Below are 27,893 nucleotides of genomic sequence, written 5' to 3'. Positions count from 1 at the left end.
AAAGCCACCAGCAATAAAACCATATTTATACACCATGTTTCTGTTAAAGAGTAGCTGTTATAATTTCCCTTTATTTGAGTAATTTCCAATTTAAATTCTGCACTTTTTTTTTATTCCTAACACCCCCCAAATTATGTATACATATTTCCCCATTAGCTTAAAATATTTTATTAGGGGTGGCCAAAACTTAGTATCATATGCCATAAACTGGCCTATGCCAATATTTCTGCTAATTCCTGGAATGCACTAAAACCCATTAACGACAACAACAAAAAATAACAAAATTTTTGTAACCATCAGCACACCCATATGCAAGGATGGCAGCAAATATTCCCTTTTTATAAATAAAAAAATGTAGGCACAGAGATGAAATGACTTTATTGGGGTCATAGTAAGTTGCATCAGTGGGAGTAAAAGATTAAAGCCCAGTGCCTCAAGCATTTCCCAAGCTGTTTCCTAACAGACATGAATTCAGCCACTGCAGAATAACAAGTGATATTCCCTCCCCTGTGACGGCATCACAAAGAAAACTCAATGCACTAGTAATAAAGCAGGGAGGTGTTGCAAGGAAGCAATCAGAGGGCTCTAGCAGCATGAACATAGAAAATAACTAAATAGAAAAAAAATCCCAGACTTACAAACTCTTTAAGACAGATAGCGATCTTTAATTTAAAAGACTCGGTTTATTTATGGAGAAAACAGTGATAAAACACCTCTAGGACTTGGAATTTCATTTCAACAATTAAAATTGTATTTAAAAGACTGATAGAAAAGAGTCAGGAGTCCTAAAGGAAATGTGTTTTTAAAAAACCTGCTGCTTCCTTTTCTTGGATTAAATATATTTGTTTCATGGGCAAGAAAGATAGCTACTGATTAATTTTTCTTTTTTTTGGAGGATAAGACTTACAGCTTCACTGTTGGTATGTGTATTATTTTCCTTTGAAAAACCAGAACAGCAGTGTAGATATGGAAGGGAAAATCAAGGCATAATCTAAAGAGATAAGAAGATGGGATGAAGGATGGTACAAGGTCAAATTTTTCTCAGTGGTTCCCAAACAGGAAGGGCAAATCTGTCTCCAACAATTAATGTTCATTTAAACCAGTGGCATCTAAAAGTCCTACAGACATGAAAGTTTATCTGTGCTATCATCATCAGAAATAATGTAGAGGACCAGCCATGAAAGGAAGCCTGTTTTTTTTAATGCTTTCTATCTCCATGGACAATTGTACAAAGTTAGGCTGAGTTCAAGTTTATGAGTCTGAAAGGAGTATGTATCATATGTCAAGTGAGCTTTTCATAAAAATGATAAATCTGCATCTATTTTTTCTGAAAGGTTTTCACAGTCCTTGTACGATCAGTGATGAGTTGACCTGTTATTTTCTAGTGAAAGATTAACACCACTTCTCCAGATGAAGCTCGTGACAATACAAACTGCAACTGCTGATTATAGGGCCTGCCTAAATGTCTGGATTTCCCAAACCTCAACTGTTTGGGTTCATCCTGGGCCGTTTTGCTTCATTATTTTTATCATCAAGGTGGCAAGAACTCTCACTCATGGTCTTGATTTCTTTGTCCTCCCAGTCTTGACCAGTGGCCAGCACTTGTCGCACAGTCATGTTAACCCGAGCTGTTTGCAGATATTTGGCACACACTTGCCAGTCTTCCACAGAACAGGGTTCTGCAACTGAACCTGCAGGTAAGGCATCTGGGAGTGGTACCTCCAGGCAACGAGGTAGGCTTGTTCCATCAAAATTTGGGAGGACACGTGGGACAGCATGGTTCAGCAGACGGCTGAATCCTGACATCACCATGATGTCTCCACTATGCATAAACATGGCTGTGGGGACTTCATCTCTTTTGAGGCCACCCAGAAGAAAGATGGCAGACTGTCCAAAGCTATAAAACAGCACAGGAAAAACAATAATGAATTCTAACTATTGGTAGCAAAGCCATTCCTAATTAGCTATGCTATTGCAATTTACCTTAATTTGGATCATTACCTAATTTAAAATTTGAACTTCTCTACTCCAATTACTCCATAAACTGTGTCAACTTCCTGCCTTATTGACGTAAAGTCTTTTATTAGATATGGCCAAAACTTGGTATAAAGTATGGGCCATAAGCTGGTCTAGGGCACCATCTTTGATAGTCCCAGGGACAGATGGACCAAAATCCATCAACATCACAATAAAAATCAACACATTAATAAATTGCTAAATTATAAATATAAAAGTAACCAAATTATGTTATTTGTTGGTATATTTTTATTGAGGTTTAATTATTTTAATAAAGATCATTCAAATATTTTATTATTTTTTAATTTTAGGAATAATTAATGAAGTTTAAAGTTCAAGCAATTACATTTTAAGTTTTGTTCCAGCACTTATACATAATGAAAAACCTGGATAAATCTTTGTTTATCTGAGAAATAGCTTATTTAAGTCAGAAAGGCTGGCTACAGAGTGATGAGCATTTCATAAAAAGGAAACATAAATCCATCAGTTAGTTACTCTGCAGCTACTCTATCATTAGCCACACCAATAAAATCACATATTTCTGACATGTTATAGTAAGTGAAAAATGACTACTTTACACAAATTGAAACTTAATTTTTAGGAATACTAGGACAGAGACCTGTTACTTTTCAATCAGCTTATCCTAAGAGATTGGAAAGCTCTGTTTTACACCATTCTACTACCATAGAGCCCTGGCACTATAGCTCAGTGATAAGAATCAGTCCTAATGAAATTTAAAGACAGCTTAGTAATTGTATAGGGGTCATCTTTCCAACAAAGCCTATGAGAAACTCATTTTACTTATGCCTAGAACTCCAGAGGTCTTGACAGAAAAGATCATTATGGAGTTAAACAGTAAAAACCATTCAGTAATCCTAATGCTTAGCTTAAACAAGCTTTAGATAAAAAGGATAATCACAAATCACTTTCTTCAGATTGATTACCTAAAGGACAGGAGAGGCTTGGTGTGATCTAATTCTGATTTATCGACATGGATTCCCAGTGTAGAGTCTAATCGATAGTAATTGAGGATTCCAGCCTCAGCTTGGAAGTCCTGAAATCCACATGCAGCAGCCACTTGTTTTGAGAGGTAAGCCAGGTCTGAAGGGAAAGGCGTGTAGTGATCAGCTGAATATGTCTTTGGTAGAAATAAAAGGAAGGAGGAAAAAAAAGATTTTAAAAATTTACAAGAAATAAATAGTTGTTGCATTTTATCAATTAGTACTGTAAAACAATCTATGCCAGTATTAATATTCTTACATGTCATTCCCTGGCTAATGTGCTTACAATCTGATATGGATTGTTCTTGAGGTATATACCAAAGACAGTGCAAACATCACAGTTTGTTAGTTTTTGGTTTCTTGGCCTGGAAAAAAGCTGTGTAACTGTAGTGATATATTTGACTGGGCACCAAGCTTATTAGCCATAGCTCAAAATCTATTTTGCATTTTGATTACTGGATTATTATTGTAGGAGGAGATATCTTTAAGTATTTTCTTCCTCAAAACTGGTTGAATTGAAACCACTAAGCAAGCCGCCATTTGTAGCAACAATCAATCCCTTATATCTTTTTCTCTTAAAAACTGATGTCCCCATCGTGCCCTTTCTTTTCATAAGACCTATGGGACTTGAAAAACCTGGAATTTGCTGATGCTATAGTTTTGATGAAAACTTTAACCTCATACTTTGCAGCAATAAGACTAAAGGCGAAATATATCTACAGCCTCCTAAGAGATTGCTGTTGGGGCAGCTAGGTGGCACAGAGGCTAGAGCATCAGCCCTGAAGGCAGGAGGACCTGAGTTCAAATCTGATCTCAGACACTTAAGACATCCTAGCTGTGTGACCTTGGGCAAGTCACTTAATCCCAATTGCCTCAGCAAAAAATTAAAAAAAAAAAAAAAAAGAGATTGTTGTCTTGTTCAGAAACTTCTTCCTGTTCACCATTCTTTCCTGACCAACTCCAAATATGATTAGGAAGCCCATTTTTATCTCAGATCTTTCCTAATCCCCAGGTATCTATTACCAGGCTGCTGACAGGTTAGACAAAGTAAAAGCTTTGGCTCAAATGTATTTATTTGGGTCAAAAGCAAACTGATGGGACATGTTTCTTAAAGCAGGTAAAATTACTTCAACACATTTTTATATCTTTTCTTTTAATCTTGCCAGTAGCTCAAGAAGATGTTTTTCTAAAAGGTTCTACCATTTGTCAAACATGATCTAGATGAGCACCAGCCCTGAAGTCAGGAGGACCTGAGTTAAAATCTGGCCTCAGACACTTAACACTTCCTAACTGTGTGACCCTGGGCAAGTCACTTAATCCCAATTGACTCAGCAAAAAACAAACAAAAACACCCCCTAGAAATGACTAATATTTATGTTGTACTCTAAAGCTTTCTCATTTGATCTTTACCATCCTGTAAGTTTGAAAATCCACATAAATGTGTACACATAGATAAATAAGCTGAGGCTTGGATAAGATGAATAGTCAATAATAAGTTGTAGAGACAAGACGTTGACTCCACACCCAACATTCTTTCCATTAAAATAGACTCTGCCTTTTTTATCCAGCAGAAACAATGAATGGGACTGAAATTGTTTTTAAGTCTCTGAATTGAATCTTTTCTCCTTACTCACAATAGTATTGAAGAAAGATTCTTGCCTAAGTATAATCAGCTTTTCCTCTTTTTAAGAGCCTTTTTTTTTTAAAAGCCCTTTTTAAAAGAGCTTGGATTACATGATGTTATAAGGAGATTTAGGTTTTTACCCTTTAAAAAGCTCAGACTTTTTAGCATAGACTCTGTTATTTAAGATGCCTCTGAGAGACTAACTTTTATCAACTTGGTTCTTCTCACTCAATCTGAACTTCCATCACTTCACTAGCTTATTCTTTTCATTCCCCTCTGTTCAATCCCTTCAGTTTCTTGGCAATTCCTCTTCTTATGTCCTAATGAATGCAAATTTCTAGAATTTTGAGGAAGAGATTAGTTTGATCTTTAACTAAAAAGAAAATTACTAGGTTCTTCCTCCAAAAATGAAATGTGTTATCTTTTAAAATTGTTAAAATCCTGGTAAAGCAGGACTGTCTGGTTGGTATTTTCTAAGTGGTAATTAGCATTTGATACAGAGCATTTGATAAATGTGGAGTAGGAATCAGGATTTTACTAGAAGAATCAGACTAAAATTTTAGAGCCTCACAGAAACACTGGCTGGTGGAGAAGAGGGAAAGTCTACAGCAGGGGTCCTCAAACTTTTTAAACAGGGGGCCAGTTCACTGTCCCTCAGACTATTGGAGAGCCGGACTATAGTAAAAACAAATACTTTGTTTTGTGGGCCTTTAAATAAAGAAACTTCATAGCCCTGGGTGAGGGGGATAATCGTTCTCAGCTGCCGCATCTGGCCATATGGCCATGGGCCATAGTTTGAGGACCCCTGTTCTAGAGTATACTCTACAATCTTCTTTTAGTCTGTTTTAAGAATATCTCCGGCAGTAAATACAAAGTGGGGGCATACATAGGACATAGGACGGAATTTTTTCAAATATATACATAGGACAAAATTTTCTTAATAAGCCTGTATGTGAGAAGAAAGCAGTATCTGGAAAACTTTTTACTTGCTAACCTAGAACTTTACCAGCAGTGACAGATACATCCTTTCTTATCACTTTCTTATCACATGCTAAGTGAAACAGGCGCAAGGAATATTTTGAATGAATAAATGGGATTTTCTTGAGTAGAAGGTCATGGGGTCAGACCTAAAATTAAGCTTTAGAAAAAAACCTTGCTCTACTGTGTGGAGAATGGTATGGAGTTGGGAGAGACCTAAGTTTGCAGAAACAATTAAAAGGCCACTACACTAGTCTATCCAGATAAGTGGTGATGCAGACCTGCACTGGGGTGGAGGTTTTTTGAGTACAGAGAAAAGAATACAGCCAAGAGATGTTGTGATGATCAGTATGACAACAATGGACAAGAATGGATATGTGGAGAGAGTATAAGGGAGATGAATATGACACTGGGGATCCTGGGTGTCTGAGAGGATGGTCTTTGAGAGTAAGAAGGAAGTACAGAAGGGGAGTGAGTTAAGAGGAAAAGATCACCAAAGTAAGGTCAAAAATGGATAAATGATTTAGACATAAAGGGTGATATCATAAGTAAATTAGAGGAGTATGGGAAAATGTACTTATCTATGGATCTATAGTTAAGGGAAGAGTTTATGACCAAACAAGAAATAGAGAACATCACAGGATATAAAATAAAATGGAATTAAAATCAACTTTGACATAAATAAAACCAATGCAGTCAAAATTAGAAGGAAAATGGAAAACTGGGAAAATATTTTACAAGTTTCTCTGATAAAGACCTCATATCTCAAATATAGTTGGAACCAAGTCAAATTTATAAAAATCAGAGCCATTGTCCAGTTGATAAATGGCCAAAGGATATGAACAGGCATTCAGAAGAAATAAAAACTATCAAATAGGCAGATGAAAAAATATTCTAAATCACTTTTGATTAGAGAAATGCAAATTAAAACAACTTTTTGATTCACACCTATCAGAGTGCTTAACATCACAAAAAAGGAAAATGACAAATGCTGGAGGGATAAGGAAAAATCAAGACACTAATGCACTGCTGACACAGCAGTGTTCAGAAAGTAGTTCAATACCAAAGGTCTATAAAACTATACTCTTTGACCAGTAATACCATTACTGGGTCTGTATAATAAAGAGATCAAAGAAAAGGAAAAAGAAGCTATATGTACAAAAATATTTACAGCAGCTCTTTTTGAGACATCAAAAAAAAAAAAAAAACCCCTCTAAAAACTAGAAATTGAGGAGATTCCCATTAATTGAGGATTGGATGAACAAGTTGTATATAATTGTTGATGGGAATACTGTGAAAGACTTGGATAGTCTATTGGGGGAAAAAAAAAAGACTTGGTTACTCTAATCAAGACAACAATCCAAGACAATTCCAAAAGATCTATCCTGAAAATTGCCACCTACCTCCTGAAAGAGAAAACAAATTCTGAATGTAGATTGAAGCATTTAAAAAAACTTTTTATTGTTTTTTGTTTGTTTGTTTTCTTTTGCAACATGGCTAATATGGAAATGTGTTTTGCATAAAAAAGAGGGAAACATAATTAATTCTCTTTTGGACACATTGAAGTTATGAAGGGGTTTGAATGTCAAACAAGAGCATTCTATAATACTTGCTCTTAGAGACAATAGGGAGCCAATGGAATTCATTGAACAGGAAGGTAACATGGTTGGACCTATACTTTAGAAAAATTATTTTGGTAGCTGAATGGAAGATGGTCTAGAATAAGGAAGACACTTGAGGTAGGCAGGTCCATCACTAAGCTCTTAAAACAATCCAACTGTGAAGTGATAAGGACTTGTACTAGGTGGATGGCAGTGTCAGAAGAGGAGCTTGCAAGTGATTTTTTTTTTTAAAAGATGGGAAAAAAGAAATCAGTACATAGGGAGAGACTGAAAGTTAGGAATGATAGTAGAAGCAAAGAGAAAGGCTGCTTCTTCATCAGAGACTGGCGTGAAGGAAACAGCACAAAATGATATTAGAGAAATTTGATATGAGAAGGACACAAATCAATTATTTTCAATTTTTTGGTGACATAGGGAATAAGAACACAAATTGAGAGCCTAGGTTACAGCAGTGGGCATGGGAAGCTTGAGTAGAAAATGAGAGGCTGTTACAGCTACTTTGCCAAGTAGAATAGGATAGAAAATTAATTGAGGAGTAGAAAGACTGCCTTGCCAAATTGCAGTGAGATAACATGAATTTAAAAGTGAGCTCAGTTATAAATATAATGACTTCTTTCTGATCTATCCAGTAGCATGAGTGGAATCAAAAGAGTTAAGATTTGGCAAGGTGTGACTGATGTGACTGGTGATAATAAACAATTCAAGAGTAAATAATAGTGTTCATGGAGGGATCAAAATTGCCAAAGCAGAATTAATACTAGGAAAGTAATAGGGAGTACATGAACTTAAAAGTTATAGTTAGGAGGAATGGGTTTAGGAGTAAAGCATAGGAGAGATTAAAAGATTATGATTGGATAAAAGAATTTCAGAGTTCTTAACAATATATGGAACTCTTGTGGATGATGGGAAGATCAAGGATAAGGTCATTCTTGTATGTAGCTGAGATGAAGTGGAGGAATAAATTAAGAATAGATTGATTAAATGTGAAGTATCTGAGGGTACATCAACATGTATGCTGGAAGTCCCTAAGATTCAGAAAAAGAATTGGGCATGGAAAGGGAGGCTATGAAAGAAGCAGTGAACTCCTTGAGAAAGGAGGGAATATGTCTTAAGGGATGGATATAATGGTCACCAGGATTTGGATGATGTGATAAATTAAGATTGTGTGATCCTCAAAAGAGAGATTGCTGACTGATGGTGATAGAAGTTACAGAAGTTGCAATAAGAATCAGGAAGTATTAAAACTTTTTCTAATTCAGAAGTATTAAAAATAAACCATTCTAAATTATGGGGACCACTGGGTCAAAGGGTGTGAGTCTAGAGACCCCCAAATCTAATCAGAGACATCCTAGAAAAAAGAATGTCTAAGGATATAAAAAGTCAAGTCTCAGTGAGTGCCAACAGACGGATGGAATTAGAGAGGAAATGATTTAAAATGAAAATAATTTATTAATTATAGAGTAAGAGTTTCAAAGACTTATGGTAGAAGAGAAAATAAATCTAAAGATTGACATCAAAGGATAAGGGTTCAACATCACTGGGATGTGGATAATAATAGGGGCAACTTTTAACTGCACAGCCTTTTGGTAGGTGGTATAGTCATTAATACAAATACAAATCACAAATGATCAATAAATACTAAATAACAATGATGGCAACCCAACAATCACTGTTCAAATTTCACTCCCTTACTTCAACACCTAATTTTAATGGAATATCCCTCATAGATGATATTGTCTCTTATTTTACTAAGAGCAATTTGTCTATGGTGATTTCTCTCGTCTCCTGCTTTTCTCAATTTCTGATCATTCCTTTTAGTGGCTTCTCTTCTTTTCTAAACTCTTAAACAAAGATGGCTCCAAAGGCTCTGTTCATTTTTTTTTTTTTTTTTTCTATATTCTATCCCTTTCAATCTTGTGTGGGTGCAACTATCCATATGACCCCCAACTTTATACATACAGCTCAGATTTCTTCCTTGTGTCATATTTCCAATTACCTACTGGAATTTATTTTTGGATATTCTATTGGTACTTCAAACTCAACATATTTAAACCTGAACTTATAATTTCCCACCTAAACCCATCCTGCCTCCTAAGTTTTCTATATCTGTGGTGATACCATCATTACTTGATATCTCAGTTGCATTTCACTCTCCTCTCCCTTGCTCCCACATCTAATCAGTTGCGAAGTCCTATCAATTATAATTTTGCTTACATGTGTTCCCTCCTCTTCAAATACATTGATACCATCTTCATTCAAATGCTTATCACCTCTTACCAGTACCATTGTAGTAGATTCATCACTGGTTTCTCTTTTAGTGTCCTCTTCTCCAACTTATCCTTTACCTAACTGCCAAAAGATCTAAAAATCTGACTATATCAATCTTCTGCTGAATGACTTTTATTGATTTCCACCCCTTCCAAAATCAAACACAAATTTCTTGGTGCCACATTTGAATTTTACTTCACAACTCAATTCCAACCTACCTTTCTAGTTATACCAAACTTTATTCCCTTTCATATACTCTATATTCCTGCTAAACTGGACTACTAGCTATTTTCCACACTTAATTTTGGTTTCTCCTTTGACCTCCATGAATTCATTTAGCTATTCCCATTCATGAATGTATTTTCTCCAGATCTATTAGGAATCCTCTTTTTTCAAGACCATGCTCAAGTGCTAATTCCTTCATAAAGTTTTCCCTTGATCTTCATAGTTGAAAACGATCTTTCCTACTTCAGATTTCTTATACCACTTTATCTACAACATTTAAAATTCTTAGTATATTCTGTTTCTTTTTTTCTTTTTTTGGATGATTAATGTGGGGTTTATTTTACATCTTCCAACTTTAGTTGTTAATTGTTTACATTAATTTAGTTGGTTCTCTAGACTCTTTTTAAAAAAAAATATATAACTTTTTATTGACAGAACATATGCATTGGTAATTTTTTACAACATTATCCCTTACATCCACTTCTGTTCCGACTTTTCCCTTCCCTCCCTCCATCTCCTCCCCCTAGAAGGCAGGCAGTCTTATTCATGTTAAATAAGTTATAGTATTATATTCTGTTTCATATCACTATTATCTGTGTATGTTTTATTTTTCCTATTAGATTATAATCTCCCTGAGGATAAGAAATGGTTTTTTAAAATTGCATTGCATACAGAAGGTACTTAACTATTTGTTAAAATGCTGCTCTTAAAAAAGTAGAAATGTAAAATTCATATCACAGACTTGTAACAGAGGAAACTCTGAAAACTTCTCAAAAAGATAAGATATAAGTAAAGAAAAACATCTTTCTTCTGATATATCATTCACTTCTTGGAGAATTTTAAGAGAAATATTAAGAGGAAATAAATGAAAAAGATGTATATCAAATTTGATAATAAGGTCTATTGAGGAGATTCAATCACTTAAACCAGAGAAGCATGAAATTAGAAAAGATCAAAATTGGCAAAAAAATAATTTTTTGGTGGGAGAGGCAGGGAATACCTTATTATCCCAGTTGTAATGGTAGCCCAGGGTCACCCAACGTAGTTTTTCTAGCAAACTTCGAGGTTTCTTTTTGTTCACATCTTTATTTCTTTAAAAAAAAAATTGGTGACAAAAAAGTTTATTAAATCAAGTTGCAGACTGTATAGCTCCTTTGATCTGGAATGAACTCAATGCCCAGAGATAATTATTTAATGTTAAATAGTGTTACCCAGAGTAGCAGAAGGGGAAACAAGCAGAGATAAAACTATATGACAAATATCACAATGACAGCCAGTGAAGCAGCTGAAACTGGCTCTTGCCAGTTCAGGCACCTCAATAAAAGATAAAAACAAGGGTGAATACAGTTACAGTTATCCAAATGTAACTAAAAGCATTGTGGGTAAATGAAAACTTGGTTAATAGAGCATTTCCATTTCAGCTTTGCTAAAAGGGAAGTTATGAATTAATTACACAATTATCACAAATAAATCACAAATTTATCACAAATAAATAATTTTGCAAAATATAGCATGTAGTATAAAGAATACAATATCTGGTTTACCATGGTTTTTTTTTTTTTTCCCTTGAACAATGTAGCTTGGATAACTGAAACTCAGACAACAATTAAAGCTTTACAGTAATTGATTTGCTTTCTGACATTCCCTTTTAAATCACAGGAGGTTTCTGTAAGACAGAAAAGTACTTTTTTCTACAATTGTATCTTTTCTAGTCAAATCTAAGGGTACACTTATGCCATCATTAGGGGATGGCATATATTGGGAGAGAGGGACCATGCAAGAGTGTTTTAGAAGAAATGGAATAGCTCTCATGAGAAAAGCATTACCATTATCACAAAGATGACAGAATATTTATAGACTGGTGTGTATATATATATGTCTATATATAGACATTGGTACCAAAGAAGCCAAAGTTGATCAGTTTTATGAAGACTTACAACATTATTTAGAAACAACATCAAGATAAATAAATAAATGATCAAACAAACAAACAACTAAATGAAAAGATGTTACATTTATCATAGATTGGAATGCTAAGGCAGGAAATCAAAAGATGACTGGAATAAAAGGCAAATTTGGCCTTGGAGTACAAAATGTTTTGTCAAGATAAATAGCAAACATTCTTTTTCAACTAAAAGGAAACTAACTATACATGGACAGCACCAGATGATCAATATCAAAGTCAGATTGATTATGTACTTTACAACCAAAGGTGGAGAAGATTTTATACAGTTAGTTAAAACATGACCTGGAACTAACTGTTGTTGCAATCATTAATTTCTGATCACAAAATTTAGACTTCACTTGAAGAAAGTAGGGGGAAAAAAACCAGACCATATAGAGATCACCTATATAGTATTCTTTATAAAATAGAAGTGATGAATAGATTTAAGAAATTAGATCTGGCAGAGTACTGAGGAACATGAATAGAAGGTCCCAATATAGAAAAAGACAAATATGGTAAGCATTTAATAGAAGTAGAAGAGATTAATTAGAGTTGGCAAGAATATACAGAAAAAATATGCCAAGAAAGATCTTAACATCACCCATAACCACAATGGTGAGTTTAATAATCTAGAGTTAGGAACAGGTTCTGCAATCTCTGATTTGCCTTAATTAATGTACACAAAAGAGTAAAGAATTGATTATTTAATCTGCATTGTGAGATTGACTTCCAAATCAAATACTTGGAAAATGGTAGTTCTCAAAAAAATCTAAATTATTAGTAGTATATTCATTATACACATCAAATTGATTAATATGAAAATCTTAATTCCCTTCATACTGACAATAAAACTAGTGAAGGTGCTGGAATTCCAGCTGACCTATTTAAAATCCCAAAAGATGAATGCTATCAAAGTGCTGTATTCAATCTACCAGCAAATTTTTGAAAACTGGACTGGGAAAGATCATTTTCTGTCCCAATGCTAAAAAAAAAAAAAAAAAAAAAAGCAATTTCAAAGAATGATTAAATAATTCTCTGTATTTCATATACCAGCAAGGTTATGCTCAAGATTCTGCAATTTGTGCTTTAGCAATGTGTGAACCAAGAACTACCATAAGAACAGCCTGTTTTTTTTTTAATTGAAGCTTTTTATTTTCAAAATATATGCAAGGGTAATTTTTCACCACTGACCCTTGCAAAATCTTGTATTCCAATTTCCCTCCCCCTTCCCTCTACTTCATCCCCTAAATGACAAGTAATCTAATATATGTCAAACAGTAAAAATATGATTAATCCAATACAGGCATATATATTTGTACAATTATCTTGTTGCACAAGAAAAATCAGCTCAAAAAGGAAAAGAATAAGAAAGTAAAATTCAAGCAAACAACAAAAGAAGTGAAAATGCTATGTTGTAATCCACACTAAGTTTCTATAGACCTCTTTCTGAGTGTAGATGGCTCTCATCACCACAAGATTATTGAAAGTGGCCTGAATACATTGCCAGGTACAATGATCTCCTGGTTCTGCTCATTTCACTAAGCATCAGTTTCTGTAAGTTTCTCTAGACGTCTCTGAAATCATCCTGCTGATCATTTCTTATAGAACAACAATATTCCATAACATTAATATATCATAATTTATTCAGCCATTCCCCAACTGATGGGCATCCACAAATATTTTTGCACAGGTGGATCCCTTTTCCTCAAGATCTCTTTGGGATACAAGCCCAGTAGAAACATTGCTGGGTCGAAGAGTATGCACTGAGCATAGTTTGATAACACTGAGCATAGTTCCAAATGAGCAGGCAGGTTTTTGAAGAGGTAGAAAAACCAGAGACCAGATTGCCAGTATTCACTGGATTACGGAGAAAGCAAAAGAGTTGTAGAAAAATATTTGTTTCTGTTTCACTGACTAAAGGCTCTGATTGTATGGATCACAACAAAATATGGCAAGTTCTCAAGAGATGGGAATACCAGGTCATCTTACCTGTCCTGTATACAGGCAAAGAAATAGCAATTATAACTGAACATGGAACAAGTAATTGGTTTAAGCCTGGAAAAGGAGTACAGTAAAGCTATATATTGTCTCTGTATTTATTTAACATAAAGTTACGTGGACAGAAACAGCTACACCCAAAGAAGGAATACTGGGAAATGAATGTGAACTATTTGCATTTTTGATTTTCTTCCTGAGTTATTTTTACCTTCTGAATCCAATTCTCCCTGTGCAACAAGAGAACTGTTCGGTTCTGCAAATATGTATTGTATCTAGGATATACTGCAACATATTTAACATATATAGGACTGCTTGCCATCCTGGGGGGGGGGGGGGGGGGAGGAGGGAGGGAGGGGAAAAAACGAAACATAAGTGATTGCAAGGGATAATGTCGTGTAAAAATTATCCTGGCATGGATTCTGTCAATACAAAGTTATTATTAAATAAAATAAAATTTAAAAAAAAAAAAAAGATTAAAAAAAAAAAAAAGTAAAAAAAAGTAACATAAAGTTACGTGTAGGATACGTCATGTAAAATGCCAGGCAAGATAAATCAAAAACCAGAATTAAGACTGTTAGAAGAAATATCAATAATCTCAAATACATAGATGATACTACTCTCGAATGGCAGAAAGTGAAGAAGCCTCTTGATGAAAGTGAAAGAGAAGAGCAGAAATGTTGACTTAAAAGAAAAGAAATTCACGTTATTTACTGGAGGATCAAATACTGAAAATGAAGCTTAAATACTTTTGCCACATAGGAAGACAGCATTGAATGAAAAAGACCTTGATGTTGGGAAATGACTGAAGGCAAAAGGGAAAGAGGGATGGCGGAGAATGAAATGGATACTGTCAGGAAACAATGAACATGAACTTGAATAGGCTTCAGAAGATAGTAGAAGACAGAAGCACTATGATCCATGGAGAAACAAAGAGCTGGACACATCTGAACATTAAACAACATTTGTCAAGCACTGTGTGCTAAGCCCTGGATCAGTGCTAGATTTCATGGATATATCCTCTCCTCTTCTCCCCTGACACTGTTCCCCCAATATTCTAAGTTAGCAGTTTGGTTTTTTTTCAGTTGTTTTCAGTAAGACTCTTCTTGACCCCTTTTGGGGTTTTATTGCCAAAGATAATAGAGCAATTATTAATTACTAGTCACTAGACTAGACTAGACCAGACACTGTATTAGATAAGCTAGGGATAAAAAGATAAAAAACCAGTCCCGGCCCTCCAGATGCTTACTTACATTTGCCTGAAATGAGAATCAACAACTAACAGAGATTCATTTTTTAAAAACCTCATAATTGTCTTTGCTGAGAGTTTTGAGAATTAGGCAACTTTCTGTAGAAATTTTAAACCAAGAAATTAAGTCTTACAAAAACTGCTGGGAAAACTGGAAACTAGTATGGCAGAAACTAGGCATTGACCTACACCTAATCCCGTATACCAAGATAAGGTCAAAATGGGTTCATAATTTAGACGTAAAGAATGCTATTATAAATCAATTAGAAGAACATAGGACAGTTTACCTCTCAGACTTGTGGAGAAGAAAGGAATTTGTGACCAAAGAAGAACTAGAGGTCATTATTGATCACAAAATAGATAATTTTGATTATATTAAGTTAAAAAGTTTTTGTACAAACAAAACTAATGCAGACAATATTAGAAGAGAAGCAATAAATTGGGAAAACATTTTTACATCCAAAGGTTCTGATAAAGGTCTCATTTCTAACATACATTGAGAATTAACTCAAATTTATAAGAAATCAACTCATTCTCCAATTGATAAATGGTCAAAGGATATGACCAGACATCTTTCAGATACTGCAAGAAGAAATTACAACTATTTTTAGTCATATGAAAGATGCTCCAAATCATTATTAATCAGAGAAATGCAAATTAAGACAACTCTGAGATACAACTACACACCTGTCAGATTGGCTAGAATGACAGGGAAAGACAATGCGGAATGTTGGAGGGGATGTGGGAAAACAGGGACACTGATACATTGTTGGTGGAATTGTGAACACATCCAGTCATTCTGGAGAGCAATTTGGAACTATGCTCAAAAAGTTATCAAACTGTGCATACCCTTTGATCCAGCAGTGTTACTACTGGGCTTACATCCCAAAGAGATCTTAAAGGAGGGAAAGGGACCTGTTTGTGCAAAAATGTTTGTGACAGCCCTTTTTGTAGTGGCTAGAAATTGGAAATTGAGTGGATACCTATCAATTGGAGAATGGCTGAATAAATTGTGGTATATGAATGTTATAGAATATTATTGTTCTGTAAGAAATAACCAGGAGGATGATTTCAGAGAGGCTTGGAAAGACTTACATGAACTGATGCTAAGTGAAATGAGCAGAACCAGGAGATCACTATATACGGCAACAACAAAACTGTATGATGATCAATTCTTATGGACATGGCTCTCTTCAATAATGAGATGATTCAAACCATTTCCAATTGTTCAATGATGAACAGAGCCATCTACACCCAGAGTGAGGACTGTGAGAACTGAGTATGGACCACAACACAGCATTCTCACTCTTTCTGTTATTGTTTGCTTGCATTTTTGTTTTCCTTCTCAGGATTTATTTTTCTTTCTAGATCTGATTTTTCTTGTGCAGCAAGATAACTGTATAAATATGCATACATATGTTGGATTTAACGTATATTTTAACATATTTAACATGTATTAGACTACCTGCCATCTAGTATCAGCTATGACAGGGAGTCCTTGAGCAAGAGAGCAAAATGAGACATATTGTGCCCAGGCCGCAATTAGCTTATTATCTCAGTCTCCTGAAAAGGTGAGTAGATTTCTGCAAAAGTTACACTTGACAAAGAGTTGCTTTTATGAACTAAGTCTTTTCCCCAAAATGATAACTAAAACAAAACCCCTGTCTACATGCATTTTGAGGAAATAAAAAAATTACTGGAATACTTGCTTAGATTCAGTAAAGGTCAGACAATAAATTATTAACCACCTTTGTTGCAGTACTATTTGTAGAAGAAAGGAAGCAGTTCCTTGAAGGTCTGAAATAGATTATTTATGAATATTTATGAAATTAACCTTACCTCAGGAGCTCCTGGCTCTGTCCCCAGAGATCCGGGATCTCTTCTGCAACCATGTGCTTGTCCAGATTACAGACATTGGGTTTTTTGGAATAAAGCTTAAGGCACTGCTTCACCCAATGACGTTGATAACCTGGGAGGAAGGGGTTTGGGATAAAAATAAATCCTGTAGGAATAGAAGAGAAAATAAGGAAAATCCCATTAATAGTTGCTTACTTGTCTTGACAGTTTCTTTCTCCTCTTGACAGCCCCCATAAATAACCCTGTTACAACTCTTTATATCAATTGGACCCATATAAACTCTGATGACTGGATGAATTCTTTAACTCTCACTTTTTATGTTATTCTCCAGTTTAAGTGTTTTATGACAAATATCAAATCAACTAAAATATTTTTATTTCAGTTTGTCCACACATTGCCCAGAAAACTTTCAAAAAGAAACTATCAATAGCTCTCTCAGATTTAGGCACATCCAACTTTAATTTCTCATTTCATTTCTTCTATGTGAGAAAATTTTTATAAAACTGTAATTCTTAACTATTTTTTGGTGTTATGGACCCTTTTAGCTACGGGTGAAATCAATGAATATCTTCCCAGAATAATGTTTTACAATGTATAAAACACAAAGAGTTACAAAGAAAACCAATTTTATTGAAAAACAGGTATCAAAAAACTGAAACAAACAATCTATGTTCACATAACCCAGGTTAAGATAAAGCAAAAGTATGGAGGACAACACGAACACTTGTGTCCTGGTAGTTGATTGTTGCTTTGTTCTCAAAGAGGACCAAAATGACATCACTATGTTAGAGTTGAGAGTGTCCGAATGTGGCTGTGGCTGATCAGACCAATACGAACCTGGAATGCTATGAACATTTGGAGTGGCTTCTTTAACTGTGCATCTTGTATTTCTTTTGAGCTAAGTCAATTCTGCTTTGCTTATAAAGAACAGCACCTTCCCTGATGAGAACACACCATGCTGGATGGTCCTGTACTGGTGTCTTCCATATCATACAATTAATTCTAAAATTCTTAAAGACCTTGAGAGTGTTCTTGCATTGCTTTTTCTGACCAACTTGTGAGCATTTTCCCTGGGTGAGTTCTCCATGAAAGTCTTTTTGGCAAGTATATTTTTGATATTTGGACAATGTGGCTAGTTTAGTTTGAGAAAGGATTTCAGTGTCTGGAAGGTCATCCTGCCAGGTGATCTTCAGAATCTTCCTGAGACAATTTAAATGGAAGTGATTCCGATTCCTACATGATGCTAGTATACTGTCCAAGCTTCACAGTTACAAAACAATGAGGTCAGCACAACAGTTCTGCAGACTTTCAGCCTAATACTTCTTTCCCATAATGGAAGGAGGTTTTCAGTGGGCTTGTGGGCTTCTTTTCTTACCCACACCCCACCTCATCGCCTCTCTTCTTGAAATTGTGGTGGGGTGTTTCTCTCTGGCATGTGTATAGCATGTTCCTTTTATCCTGGTAAAAGAATACTCAATTTGGGGACTTCAGTTCAAATCTCAATTCCTACCATTTGTTATGATGTCAGGCAAACTACTTTGCTGCTCTAGATTCAGTTTTCTCATTCCTAAAACAAGGAGTTTGGACTAAAAGATTTTTGAGGTTCCTTCCAAACTTACATCTATGAACCTTATGATCCTATGACACCACAATATAGAAATTCTCAATTTGGATAAATTAAGATCTTAAGCTGCTTACTCATGATGGAGTTGACGAGATCTCGTTTTATCAATTCCATGTTAGCAATGAAACGAAGCAGGCCTGACAAATTGGCCTTACTTTATTCATTTTACAATAATACTATAGGGCAAGGTGATTAGAAATATGCATAAATGACCTCATTCTAGACTAGAATGACAACTGAATTTTCTAACCTAAACTAATTTTTAAGTAAATTCTTCATGCCTAGTTCATCCATGCTGATGACTCTTCCTAGGGCAAGTATCTCATTCCAAAAGAGGAGGGAGTCTCCTAACTCAGACTCCTTTTTCTCTTTCCCCTGTGCTCACTGGCTGATGATTAGGGCATGATTTGATTCTCTGGTCTATTCTATAATCTAGGAAACTTCTTAATTGCATAAAGGGCTTATGAGCCTTCTTTTCACATTCTTGCCTAATTATTAATTTATGCTATCATTCAGAAGGCAAAAATAAGGAAATACAAAAAATTAAAATGAAAAAAATCTCCCATAGGAATTTCAAACTTAAGATGTTAAAAATAAAATGTATCTTCACCCCATTTGAGCTCCATCAAAGTGCCATATTTCTGTTGAGGTTACCATTTTCCCAATTACTCCCAGGTTTGCACTTTGGGGGACATCCTTAACTATTCCTCTACCCTCACTTCTTATATTCAACCAGCTGATAATTGTGGTCAATTTTAACGTTTCAGTTTTCAAATTTATCTCCTTTTCCTCCTCCCATTCAGATACCACCCAAGTTCAGACTCTTGTCTTCTCACCTAAACTACTTTATAGCTTTATTAATAGTTCATCCACTTCTAGTATTTCTCTTCTCTATTCCATTTTCCACATAGCTGCCAATCACTACTTTTTTTCTTTTTAAATGAGGCAATTGGAGTTAAGCGACTTGCCCAGGGGCAAAACAGCTAGGACAAGTTAAGTGTCTGAGATCACATTTGAACTCAGGTCCTCCTGATTTCAGGGCTGGTGCTCTATCCACTGCGCAGCCCTAGTCACTACTTTTTTTTTTTTTTAATTGGTGCCCTATTGTCCTTAGGATGAAATCAAATCCTTCAATTTTATACTTAAAGGTTTTCCACAATAGGGTTCCAATCTACTTTTCTGGACTTCTTTCATATAAACTCCATGATCTAAATAGATGATTAGGTGTTTCCTGAACTTGACTATTTCTGGCCTTTGTTCAAACTACAGTCCCCTATGCCTGAAGTTCATTCTTCTGAACTTAAGTATTCTCTTCTAGCAAATCTTCCTCATTTCCAGCTCCCTACCCACCCCAGTCCCCATTCATTCAGGTAGTGAATTTTATCTCTTGAAATTAGGTTTGCATATGTTATAAACCTATCTCCTTTCCTTCCCCTCCAAGGAAACCTTAAATTTTTTGAAGCAACGGCTGTTTCATTTCTCCTAGCTGCCTTGTACGTGGTTGATGTAATAAAAGTTAGCTGAATTTGTTGAAAACACAATATAATATCTCTCCAAAAGGACATAAATGCAAGTTCTTTATAGAGGGTTTTTAGCTCAAGCTCCCATCTAATACTACATCCACTATACAATATCTCTGGAAATTATCAGAAGACAATTTAACATGTTTCTAAACCTCCAAAAATAACTTAACAGCAACAGTTTCATGACAGTTATTGAGGAGTTTATTTATAATCTTGACTAATCTTAAAGTATCCACACAAAATTACATGTAAGAGGTCATGGATCACTTTATAATCAATATAGCACTCTAGGAATCAAATGTCCAACAAAATTGGGTATCAGTTGGTATAAAGAAAAAGCACACATAATCAAACATTTGCACTAAGACTATAAAAATGAAAACTATTTCAGAATTCTAGTGTCTAGGTAGAACAGTGTTTAATGATCTATAGGTGAAAGAAATAAAAAATAAAATGAAAGCTGTTGGGATGAATATATAAATTGCATATATGAGTTAATTATGCATGCCATAAGTAAGTATCTGGTGAGCTAAAAGTGCTTACTATAAGAAGACAAAATAAATTTTATAAGGACAATTTAAAATATTTATGGAATTCTAGGAAACAACAAGAAAGCACAGAAAACAAGCTGGTATGCCACAAAATGCAACGGTTAGTACTGAGCAAAAGGATTAAAGAATCTACAAAGAAACAAAAGCAGAGCATCAAAAGTTAAAGGGCATTTCTCAGGTATATGTGGATATAAAGTATATAGAAGAATAATTCACAGATTTCTTTTCTTCAATTAATCTAAAACAAAGGTATTGTTAGCAACAGAAATAGAAAATATTAAAATAAATATTTAAAGGATATCATTTAAAGTATTTCCTGTATAACTACATTTTGTATATTTATATAAGGTTTTTTTCACGAAAGACTTTAATGGATCTGTGAGCTCAGTGGGTATCTGAATTAGTACAAATCATAATCCACTAGGTTTTTCACTTTAATTCTCATACATATTCTTTCAGCTTTCAAAAAAGATCTAGTCAAGTTGCTCCAGACTTTCTTCTAGGTATTATGATATTTAGTGGGTAGTAATCTGTTTCTTAAGCTACCCTATCTGTTATCCTTTGTTCTTTCTAGTGGACCAGCCCATTATATAATAAGGATTATATAATATTTCTTACTTTCTCAGCTTAGATCATCATTGGAAACATGCTGCTATATACTCAGGATCATGACACATCTTTCCATTGTCCTTTGGATATTGTATTCTTAGGTTAAAAAAAAAATGAGTCTTTGAGTCAGAAAGCAGGCTGAGATGACTGAAAGCACTATCTAATTTCCCAAATGTAATCCAACCTATTCCTTTTCCTCTGATAAAGGATCTTCAAGAGATAATATTTGAGAAGTATTTAGCACAGTGTTAGGCACATAGTAACCACTTAATAAATGCCTGTTCCCTTCTCTACCATCCCTACTTTAAAAAAAATTCTGGGATCAGTTAATTTTCAATATACAAGGTCAGTGCCACAAAGAACTGATAGATTAACAATGAATTATTTCAATAGCATGTCATAATATGAGCAAGTCATTTTTTATCTACTTAGTTTTTCTATATTGTCTTTTTATTTTAATTATAAAGGTTCCCCCCGCCCAATGCATTTTTCTCTTTCTGCCATATCCCTTTATTCTCAGTTTAAAAAAACAACAACAAAAAGAGAAAACAAAATTTCTGTAGCAGATATGTTTAGTGAAGCAAAACAAATTTCTGCATTGACCAGGTATATAAAATGTCTTATTTTATTCTGTGAGACTATCACTTCTCTGGCAGAAGGTGAGGAACATACTTTATCACTGGTTTGCTAGGTACTCTGGAATTAAAATTGGCCATTGAATTAATCCAAGTTCTTAAGTCTTTCAAAGTTGTTTACTTAAACAATATTGTTAATGTATTGCTCTCCTGGTTCTAGTCACTTTACTCTGCATCAGCTCATAAGTCTTCTTTGGAATTGTAACTTGCATCATTTTTAACATCATAATAGTAGCCCATTTCATTCATATACTATAATTAGATCATCCAAATCTCCATAAAAACAAGCTATGTGTATTTTTTACATGTAAGATCTTTTACTTTTAATTTTGAGTCCTAAAGTACACTAGTAGCATTGGGTCACAGGGCATGTATAGTTTAATAACTTTTGAGACAGAATGACAAATTGCTTTCCAGAACTGATGTACCAATTCAAAGTGCTATCAGAAAAAGAATCACTGCATTTTTCCAATGCAGCTCTTCTAATATTTGTCACTTCCCCCCTTTTTTAAATCACTTTGTCAATCTAACAGCTGTAAGACAGAACCTCAGAATTTCTTTAATTTACATTTTTCTCATTATTAGTAATTTGTTCACATGTTATTGATAGCTTGGATTTCTTCCTTTTCAAATACTTTGACCATTATCAATTAGGAAATGTGGGTTAATCTCTTTAATAACCTAGGATTTCATTAAGAAGGTCTGTGTTGCTATACTTGAAACCAAAAAAACAAACAAAAAACCCAATCCCATACTTATTTCTGCAAATTATGGATATAAGCATAACTAACTTTTAAAAATATACTTATTTTCTTCTTTTTTCAACTGATAAAAATATAGATTCAATTTTGTTATATTTAAATTAAAACAATTTATTTTAGAAATGGGATAGGCGATTTCTCCCAAATATATTATAATCTTTAAAGTACACAAGGGCCCAATTATGGTGGAAGATAGCTATTTTCCCTTGATTGCTCACTTTATTGATTTCTCTATTTTTATTCTATCTATAACCTTTATTTTTTCTGCTTATCATCTTCTACAGGCAAGATAAGAATTCAAAATTCTAGACTCTATTACAATACTCAATGCTTTCTTCGTATCTGGTATCACCAACTATTTTAAGTTGCCATTCCAGTCTGAGGGATAAGGAAAAAAGAATGTATGCAGAATTTGGGATGGAAATAAGGAATAATATTACACCCTCCATAAAGCCTCTACTGCCATAAAGATGAAGGTCAATAAGGCAGAAGAGCCAGAAGTCTGGCAAAGTGTCTATTGTAAAGAAACTTATCATAGATAAGCAAATACTCTTTGGCACATGAGCCAAGGATTGTTGACTTCCAATATATGTATTTTAATCAATCAACAAGTACTTTTTTTAGACTAAATTTTGCAAGGGGATTGATTATATGTGTCTGTCTATCTCATTATCTGATTGTGTCTATCTATCTATCTCATTAACTGAATGCACTGACTGCACCTTATCTAGAACAGGGGGGAGCTTACCTGGGTAGCCTTCCAAGCCATAGGCTTTCCACTTGCTGACTGGCTGAAGTCCTGCTCTACACGCATCTTGCTCACTGACCGAGGACACACTTAGTGGAGACCTTAATACCTGGCAGGAAGGCAACAGAAGTCAGATTGCCAAAAAATGCTGAAAATGACATTCTGGAAAATAACTCATCCATGTGCCCTCCAAAAAAAAAAAAAAAAAAAAAAGAGGGTAGGTGGAGGGATGAGGTGGAGATGAAGAAAGCATTACAGGCATGGGGGACGGTCAGTACAAAGGCTTAAAGATGGGAAAAGGAATGACAGGAAAATAGAAATTCAGTTCAGGAAGCTGGGAAGATGAGGCCATATTGTTAAATTAAATGCCTTTAGGAATTTGCATTTTATTCTAGGGCAACAGAAAGCCACTAGGATTTAATGAGTAAGGGAGTGATATGATCAGATTTTGCGCTTAAAAAAGTTATTTTGGCAGCAGTATACAAGAAGGACTAAAATGGGGAAGGCCTTGAGGCAGGGAGACAAATGAAACAGACTAGAGTTGAATTAAAGTGGCAATTGTACTAATAAAAATAAAGGATCAATTGCAAGAGCTATTCTTGAAGGCCTTATCAATAGAATACCACCATGTCAAAATGTTTAGAGTTGAAGTTTGATATACCTATCAGCTGAGATCTAGTGTAGCTAAATTTGGAATCCCATCATCAATTTAGTCACAGGATGATGAATTTTTCAGCCAGTTGTAAACTGGGAAAGAATTATCCTAATCAGAGAGTACCCTCAGACTGTGGATCTTTGAATTTTTAAGCATTCTTATAAAGTCATTTAGAACAGTGGAATTAAACTCAAATACATACATAAGGAATGCTGCAGATCATGTGATGACTTAGAAAAATATATTAACATTTATTTTTCAGTCATTGAGTTGTGTCCAACTTTTTATGACCAGTTGGATAATAGCACACCATCCTCCTCCTATCTATTATTTCTTGAAGTCTATCCAAGCTCATGTTCATTGTTTCTATGATAATACCTATCCATCTCATCCTTTACTGTCCCTTTCCTTTTGCCTTCAATCTTTTCTAAGGGTCTTTTCCACTGAGATCTATTTTCTCTTGAGTTTCTATTTTCACCAAGTATTTAATTATTTAATCCAATTAAGTATTTAAGCTTCAATGTTTGACCTTACAGTGAATAGGCTGAATTTCTTTTAAGTTTTGACCAATTTGATCTCCTTGCTGTCCAAGGGACTCTTAAAACTTCTCCAGTACCACAATTCAAAAGGATCAATTCTGAAGTGCTCAGCTTTCCTTGTACCCACTCTCACAGCTATCCACTGCTCCAGTAAAAACTAAAGATTTGTATACATAGACCTTTGCTGACAAAATGATGTCTCTGCTGTTTAATATGCTGTCCAAATTTCCTTCTAAGGAGTAAGCATCTTTTAATTTCATGGTTGTAGTCCCCATCTGGAATTAACTCTGAAATCAAGACTTTAAAATCTGGCACTGTTCTTCCATTTCTTTTCCCTCTATTTGCCAGAAAGTAATGAGAGATCAGGTGTCAAAATTTTGGGGTTTTTTGATGTTAAGTTTCAAGCCACCTTTTAAACTATTTTCCTTTACTCTCACCAAGAAGTTTCTTAATATTTCACTTTCTGCCATCAAAATGGTATCAACTCCATTATATGAGGCTATTGCTATTTCTCCTAGCAACCTTAATTCTGGCTTTTGATTCATCCAGCTTGGCATTTCACCTAATGTACTCCAAAAACAAATTAAATAAATGAGGTTACAATATACATCTTTATTATACTCCTTTTCTAACCTTATGCCAATCAACTGTTCCATGTTCAGTTTTGACTGTTGTTTCCTGACCTCCATCCAGCTTCCTCAGAAGACAGGGAAGATGACCTGGTATTCCCACATCTTTGAGGACTTGATACATTTTGTTGTGACCCACACAAAGATTTTAGTGTACGCAATGAAGTACAAGCAGGTATTTTTCTGGAATCCCTTTGTTAGCTCTATAATCCGGCAGATGTTGACAATTTGGTTCTAGTTTCTTTTCCTCTTTGAAAACTAGCTTGTGCTTATGGCAATTCTTAGTTCACATTTTGCTACAGTCCAACTTGTGCATAATCTTGCTGGTATGTGAAATGAATGCAACTGTTCAGTAACTTGAACATTCTTTGGCATTGCTGTTCTTTAGAATTATGATGTAAACTGATTATTTCCAATCGAGTGGCCACTGTTTTATTTTCCAAATTTGATAGCATATTGAGCACAGCACATTAAGAGCATCATTTTTTAGACTTTTAAATAGCTGAACTGGAATTTCATTACCATTATTATTGGTAGCAATGCCTCCTAAGGCCCATTTGATTCTCCAGGATAATCTGGAGATCGGTAATCATATCATGGTTATAGACAATGTTATTTTTCTTCTGTATTTTCTTAACATTATGTATATTTTATTGTATTTTTATTTTGTTAAATACTTCCTAATTACATTGTAATCAGATTTAAATTAGATGTGTTACAGCCCAAATAATGGTGTTTTGACACCTCTGATTTAGAAAATTTTATCAAGAAGGATGTCCTGGAACATCATAAGAACTATTGCCTCAAAAGAAAAAGAAGTAATGAAGAGAAAAAAAAAAAAATTACAGCAAGCACGGCCAGAGCTCAAACCAGTCATATTAAGAGAATTTAAGAATGTAACTGAAAGAAAAACAACAAACATGAAAACTAGAAAAGATGTAACAAGATCTTTAAGACAAATTCTTGTTGCTATCAATAGCAGTGGAGCCACCATATTTTGACACTAACATCAGTTCCCAAAATGTGGCGAGAAGTAGAAATGATATTAAAAATAACAAAGATGGGAATAGCGGCTGGCTTATTCCATGTGTACAAAGAGGAGATCCAGGCTAGAAGTAATTCAATTCTAAAGGCATCAAGGAATGAAAAAGAGGAATACAGTCTTTTGTTAAACATTACAGATCTTATTACCATGGAGTATAGGAGAGGACTCAGGTCAAACTGAAATGTGTAAGGGTTATTTGATCATAAACTAAATGGTTCCAGACCTTTTATGTTATTTCTGCTTTTTAGTGTCTATGTCTTCCTCTATTGTCAGTCCATCACTTGTTGCTTTCAGTATGTTTCAATATAATAGCTTCTCTCCCTTGCTTCTAATTGGCTATGGGATTATAATGAAGGGACAGCTTAGTGGAAGACTGGATAGAGTTGCTGGACTTGGAGTCAAGAAGACTTATCTTCCTGAATTCAAATCTGGCCTCAGATACTCACCAGCTGTGTGACCCTAGGTAAGTCATTTTACCCTGTTTGCCTCAGTTTCCTCATCTATAAAATGAGTTGGAGAAGGAAATGGGACACTATTCCAGTGTTTTTGCAAAGAAAAGCCCAAAATGTAATAAAAACCAATAATGAAAAAATGATTTATGAAGATTACAAGAAATCAGTAAAGTGGGTAATATAAGCATTATTTCCATTATAGAAAGGAGGAAAATAAGGCTAAGATTGGCTAACAGACACGCCTAAGTGTACATAGATAAATGAAAATCATTTCAGTCTTCCCATTATGCTAATCTGTTTATGGCTTATACAAATGTAAAAATTTTAAATTAAAAACATTAATGTCTAATGTGTCTAATGTCTAATTAATGTAATGTCTAATATGTTTTACATAGCTTCTTAAGTATTATTTGTGCCTTCTGGGTGAGGAAGGGATTGAGGGTAGGGAAATTGGAAATGGAAATAAAAATGTAGAATTAAAAAATAAAATGAATTAATAATACTATAAATACAATGACAAAAAATTGAATTAAAAAACAAGTAATTGGACTCTAAGTACAGCATGTAAGGTTTGACACAAATTTCTATGACACCTACTATGGTTGTTGAGATAAATTTTCTGTTTAATTTCTGGGCTAGATCTCTAGATAGCTGAATTCTAGAATCAAAAAAATAATGTATATGTTAACTATAAATATAATTTATCTTTAAAATTCTGAAACTGGCTTCAACCAGACACTAAAATATTAGTAGATGCCAAGATCTAGTTTGCAAGACATGTTACATTATCTATGCCTCAAATACCTATAGAATGTAAGTAATATGTGTAAGGTGGGGAATCTTCGATTCCACTCTAAAGTCAGAAATTTAATCTGTTTTTAAGTTTTCTTTTTTTATTGTGAGATTAGCAATTTTCATTTTAATTTTTTTTAAATATTTTATTTTATTTTATAATAACTTTATGTTGACAGAATCCATGCCAGGGTAATTTTTTTTTACAACATTATCCCTTGCACTCGCTTCTGTTCCGATTTTCCCCTCCTTCCCTCCACCCCCTCCCCTAGATGGCAAGCAGTCCTATATATGTTAGATATGTTGCAGTATATCCTAGATACAATATATGTTTACAGAACCGAGCAGTTCTCTTGTTGCACAGGGAGAATTGGATTCAGAAGGTAAAAACAACTTGGAAAGAAAAACAAAAATGCAAATAGTTCACAGAGATGAGCAATTTTCATCAAAGACAAATATTTCAATATGTAAAGAACAGGAACTGTGTAGGAAACAACTTTTGTAAGAAGTTATCCTGGGAAATGAATATAAACTGCTTGCATTTTTGTTT

At 34.4% G+C, this 27,893-nt stretch overlaps 1 protein-coding gene across 1 annotated transcript in view; it reads right to left on the bottom strand.

Moving 5' to 3' along the window:
• Nucleotides 1–359: 359 nt before the first annotated feature.
• ALKBH1 (alkB homolog 1, histone H2A dioxygenase) overlaps nt 360–27,893 on the bottom strand; it is a 29,438-nt gene continuing 1,904 nt past the window's right edge. The window contains exons 2-6 of the mRNA XM_051977507.1: nt 23,232–23,340; nt 16,763–16,925; nt 10,735–10,825; nt 2,961–3,154; nt 360–1,897 (exon numbers count right to left, since the gene is read on the bottom strand). Coding sequence (XP_051833467.1) covers nt 1,483–1,897; nt 2,961–3,154; nt 10,735–10,825; nt 16,763–16,925; nt 23,232–23,340 — 972 coding nt within the window. The 3' untranslated portion in view covers nt 360–1,482. The remainder of the gene's footprint in view (nt 1,898–2,960; nt 3,155–10,734; nt 10,826–16,762; nt 16,926–23,231; nt 23,341–27,893) is intronic.

This window comes from Antechinus flavipes, chromosome 2, assembly GCF_016432865.1.
Source record: "Antechinus flavipes isolate AdamAnt ecotype Samford, QLD, Australia chromosome 2, AdamAnt_v2, whole genome shotgun sequence".
NCBI lineage: Eukaryota > Metazoa > Chordata > Mammalia > Dasyuromorphia > Dasyuridae > Antechinus > Antechinus flavipes.
Note: the sequence above shows the minus strand (reverse complement) of the source record. Positions and strands in the feature narration are given on the sequence as shown.